This window comes from Monopterus albus, unplaced genomic scaffold (genome assembly GCF_001952655.1).
Source record: "Monopterus albus unplaced genomic scaffold, M_albus_1.0 scaffold234.1, whole genome shotgun sequence".
In the NCBI taxonomy this organism is placed as follows: Eukaryota; Metazoa; Chordata; class Actinopteri; order Synbranchiformes; family Synbranchidae; genus Monopterus; species Monopterus albus.
This window is the reverse complement of record NW_018128114.1, coordinates 470901-475728: the sequence shown is the minus strand read 5'-3', so window position 1 is coordinate 475728 and position 4828 is coordinate 470901. Positions and strand designations below refer to the sequence as shown.

The 4828-nt window shown below is 42.6% G+C and overlaps 1 protein-coding gene across 1 annotated transcript in view; it reads left to right on the top strand.

Moving 5' to 3' along the window:
- The first annotated feature begins 1529 nt into the window (after positions 1–1529).
- dpp10 (dipeptidyl peptidase like 10) overlaps positions 1530–4828 on the top strand; it is a 208487-nt gene continuing 205188 nt past the window's right edge. The window contains exon 1 of the mRNA XM_020620179.1: positions 1530–1828. Within this exon, the coding sequence (XP_020475835.1) occupies positions 1769–1828 (60 nt within the window). The 5' untranslated portion in view covers positions 1530–1768. The remainder of the gene's footprint in view (positions 1829–4828) is intronic.

Sequence of the window (4828 nt, the reverse complement as noted above, 5' to 3'; positions counted from 1 at the left end):
AGTCAAGATGCAAGGGGCAGGACTGGTGTACAACATCCCCCTAATGAACTCCCTAGATAACAATGCATGATGGGAAACAGATGTGCTACAATTGTTCAATTAACCCCCACTCCTTTGATACAGAAGGTCCCTGAATATCTCAGCATGTTGAGCCATAACTATTTGCAAAGCAGGACCCAGGGAGACATGAAGAAAACAGAAGGGAGACAAAAGAGAAAAACAAAAAAGATGAAAGACACTTTATTTTCTTAGACAAAGAAGCAAAGCTGAAACGCCATGACACCAAAGGCCTGTGTGTAATTTATCAGCTTCTGAAGGCCACTGCAGACACATTTACTCACTGTGTCATGAAGAAACATATTTCTCGCCTGCCTCTGGAATAACCTCCTATCAGAGCCTTTCCCCTGTAACTGAGAGTTTTCCACAGCAGTGTAAAAAGATCACGTCCCTGTATGCCATAAAATGTGTGATTAAGGTAGTTTTCAATATTAAATTCCATTATTTAGCCACATAGTGCCAAGAATGGTGAACTGCATGAGCTGGAATTGAACACTGTTCTATGCCCCCTCTTATTCACATTTAAAGTGGTAGATAACCACAACTCTAGGCTTCCTGGTGGTAGACACCCAACAGATAGATATCAGTAGATAGACACCTCAACAATGTATGTATCCGTGTCTGCAGTGTGATATACAATATCTATCTATCAGGACACTAGACACCATACATTTTTACATATTCCTAAAAAAAGAAAGAAACAACAAAAAATGCTCAGGAAATACCATGCACTCATACCTGAATGTCAACAGGGGACATGGCCCCCAGGAGACCCTTGTCCATCTTTGGGGCCAGGGGTTCCACCTGAAAGTGGCTAACATCACCAAGCAAGCAGAAGCCTCATCCAGGTGGCTGTGGCAGAAACACAAGGACGCTGCCACTTGGGCTTCTGATGTGGGGTTAAAATAATGCCCAGCACCAAGGGCTCCGTGTTGCAAGCTAGTAACACCACACCAACATTATATGGGTCACTTCCACTGACTATGGTTGCTTCTGAGAAACTGCTCCAGCCCCATCTGATCAAGATGTGAAGGATAATGTGTTTTACAGTGCAGAGGAAACACAACTGCGCTGATGAGAGAACATTTCAGTATGGTTGAAGAACGCTAAAACACTTTCATGTAAGAGCAAACTTATTTACATTTGTTAAGTAATTAACAAATTACTTAACAATTAAGTTGGGGTGGGGGGTGGGGGGATTAGCCTAGACCTACAGTCTAAATCAATACTGCACGTTTTATGTCATTTCATATGTGTGGACCTATGCACAGTAGCCTGCCCTATATCGTGTACTGAATGTGCATACTGTATTTTAGACTACTTGCCCACTTGAGAAACGAAGTGGCAGCATTAAAAAGTGCCGGTAACTCTATCAGGGCTTCGGTCACATATTATGACATGTTTGTTTGGGCATGTTGGCACAGACACGGACCATACCTCTGGTTTTCCTGTCCGACACCCCATTCAGAAACTTCGGTCTCTTCTGGTTACCAGTCATTGCCGGTCATTTGCGCACATGCCCCTCTGGTGCGCTACGCTGCGCGAGGCACCGTAGCTGTCAGATGCAGTCGCGCGCTTCAGCCGCACACCAAGCAAATACGAAAACTCTGATCATTCCACGCATTCGGGTTGTAGCGAGACTGTCTTTGCTTCTGTACTCGGCTGGTTTGTCTCACTTCGGTAGGAGGACTGTTTGAGTCGGCGTTCCAACATGAACCAAACCGCCTCGGTGTCACATCAAGTTAAATGCCAGTCTACCAAGGCCATCAAGGTAAGCTCTGTGGACGACTGTTCTGGGCTCTAATAAACATGTATGTGTTTTATGTAACTCTATGGTCAGCAGTTCTATGAGCTCATAACTTCAGTGCGGGTTTAGTGAGCGTGTATGCGCATTGACGCACCGCACTTTGGAGATGTTTTGGCGATATGCATGTCCGTCATAGCCCGATTAAGTTAATGCTCGTATATGAAACTGTTGCCCTTATTAGAATCATGAAGCTTGAATGAGAGGTTCTGTAATGTAGGTCTAAAGTATGATAAACACGTTTGATGTAGAGCTTCACGCTGGTGCAGCGGCCAGATTTCATTCCCATCACGCCATGCTCATTATTAGATTGCCTGTATAGGGTCTGACTGGAAACCGAAGAGTCTCCCTTCAAACCCAGCACTGACTTGGCTCTGCCGCTTCCACACTTAGGGTGAGAACATTTCTGAAGCGTTGCACCAGTAAAGGTGTCTGATGGTGCATCAGTTGCTTAACTTTTGGCGGGAGATCATCCAACCTGTTGTCAGAATTCACAAATCGGACTACAGTGGTTGCAGTAGGTGTGTGTTTTTGAAGCTGAGGACAGGTAGTGCAATCAACACCGTCCTTATCTGTCTCAGCTACGACCGGGACAAGTCTCTGCACGGCAGCATCCGCATTGTCTTAATGCTTTGTTTGGAAACCTATATGAAGTATGAAATTTGTCTTGGTGTGTGTGCAGTTGCTTCTTATGCAGCGTGTGTACGCGGATGTGATCCAATAGCTGTATCGATTTTGCCGCGAGTCCTGCATCACTTTTCAACCTCAAAGTCCCACCAGAGAAATTTAGCTTGGGGTAAATGTATCGATCCTCATCTCCACTATTCCAGAGGCGTCGATCTAGAATACAAGGCTGAATATTCGAATTAGTGGAGTTCAGCTTGGGAAGAAAGATGAGTGAAAATATGACATAGATTCATTGGATCCGGTGTTTATGTGCGCTCCTGGTGCTATAGGTTGTTGTGACCCATTGTGCTGCAGGCAGCTCTTCATCTTTCATCTTCGCAGTGCTGATAAAGCTCAATGCACAGATGCATCACTGTTAGATGTTCACCAGAACCACAAAATAGGATGTTCATAAAAGGCATTAAGCTGTGTTTGAAATGAGGTTGCTGCTGTCCCAATTACAGGTTTTGGATGCAGGGCACTGTGGGATGCATCCAGATGGGTGCTCCGTGGTAAACGTGTCTCAAAAGGCACATACTTTATTCCTCTTAAAATCCTCATTCTCTTTTTATGATCAAGGAAGTAAATGGATTTTTGTTGGTTTCAGTATTTCACGGTTTTCCTTTATCACTTGGTAGAACAAGAATGAAATCTTGAGCCCTTGAGTATCAGCAACCCCTTTAAATAATTTTGGTTTATTTCAACTGGTTTATCTTGCTTATGTAACTTTGGCCAGCTGAGATCTGTGAAGATGGAAAAACTGCCACATGCTACAAGTCAAATGGAGCAAGAAGCACAGTCAGTCAGTTGAACAGGCTGTAAACAAGCCAAAATCTTAGCCATATTGTCTGAATCACATTATGCTGAGGTAAGACCAAAAGTGAACATGCTCAAAGTGTTGGGATTAAACTCGTAGCACAGCAAAAGTGATCCCAGTTCCAAGTTTGTCTGGAAACTCTGATGGACATTTACAGCAGACAGTTACCGTTCATCTCTTTCTTCTCCAGCTTGCTGCCACGCTCCCTGATCTCAGCAAATAATTTGGTTTGTACACTGTTGTCATAGCTGATACGAACTATGGCCAGACTATGAAAATAAGACTCCACTTGCAATGAACCAGCATTTTTTCTTAAAACCTCTGAAAAATCAGCTTTAAACTTAAGAATCCCTGTATAACATTTAAGTATTCCCAACTAAATGAGCAACAATTACGACATCTACAGGTGTTATTTCTTCAGTTTAACACTCTAAATCTAATCTCCATCTTCAGGACTGTGGGAGTACTTTTGTCTTTTTTCATTGACTCTGACCAAACTACTCTCCAGTTGTCAGCACATTCTGATTCACTGTCGATAAAATTTGATTAATGCATATAAGCATACAATGTCAGCTTTTGAGGCCAGTGCACCTAAAACCTGCAGGAGCATCACAGCCAAATACAGAAAGTGCTCATGTTGAAGAACAGAAACAGTTTGGCAGAAACTAGTGTGGTTCTGCTGGATTCCATTGTCTTTTACAGCAAGGAGCTGAGTGAGGAAATGCCTTTTCAGGGCCTTTAAGTAAGTGTCAGCACACCACATAAAGAATATAATATATAACATATATTAGTGTGATCAAAGGTCTCTGAGCATCCGCTGCTTTATCCTTATGTATGATCTTAAACGCACAGTCACCAAGCATGTTGGCCTGGGTAGTTCTCTGTAGTTTAAACTCTATTTAACAGTAGTGTTAGAGAGCTAATGAGTCATTACTCAAAGTCAGATCATTGAGAGGGACAAGCAAAGTGTCTGAACATCTGGTTAAATCTTCCAACCTGCATGAGATCATCTACAGAATTAGTGTTTCACAGTCAGTCAGGCCTGAGCAACACATCCCATCAGTCTGAGGTGAAGTATCCACAAACTGACACAATGGCACAGAGTTTTGGGAGTCTGTGCCTGGTGTAGGCCAATGTGGATCAATGAAGATAATTAGAAAAGCAGCTAATTGGTTTTAACAGCCAGGGAAAAGAAAACAGACATTGCAGAAATGTACTCAGTGGATTAAAATGAGAAAGAGGTAGTATCTTACTCTTACTGCTGTGTTTAGATAGTGTCACATACACATGTATTCTAAATTTTTTATGCTGCCATCTTGCCCGGGCTCCCTTGAAAAGGAGCTTGTAAACCTTAATGGGATCTCCCAGGTTAAATAAAGGTTAAATAAAAATAAATAAAACATGCCCACAATGACATTTCTTTTAAAATGGCAGAGTAGGAAGTGAACAGAAATAGTGTTGCCCAGGCGAAAAAGAAGAATTAG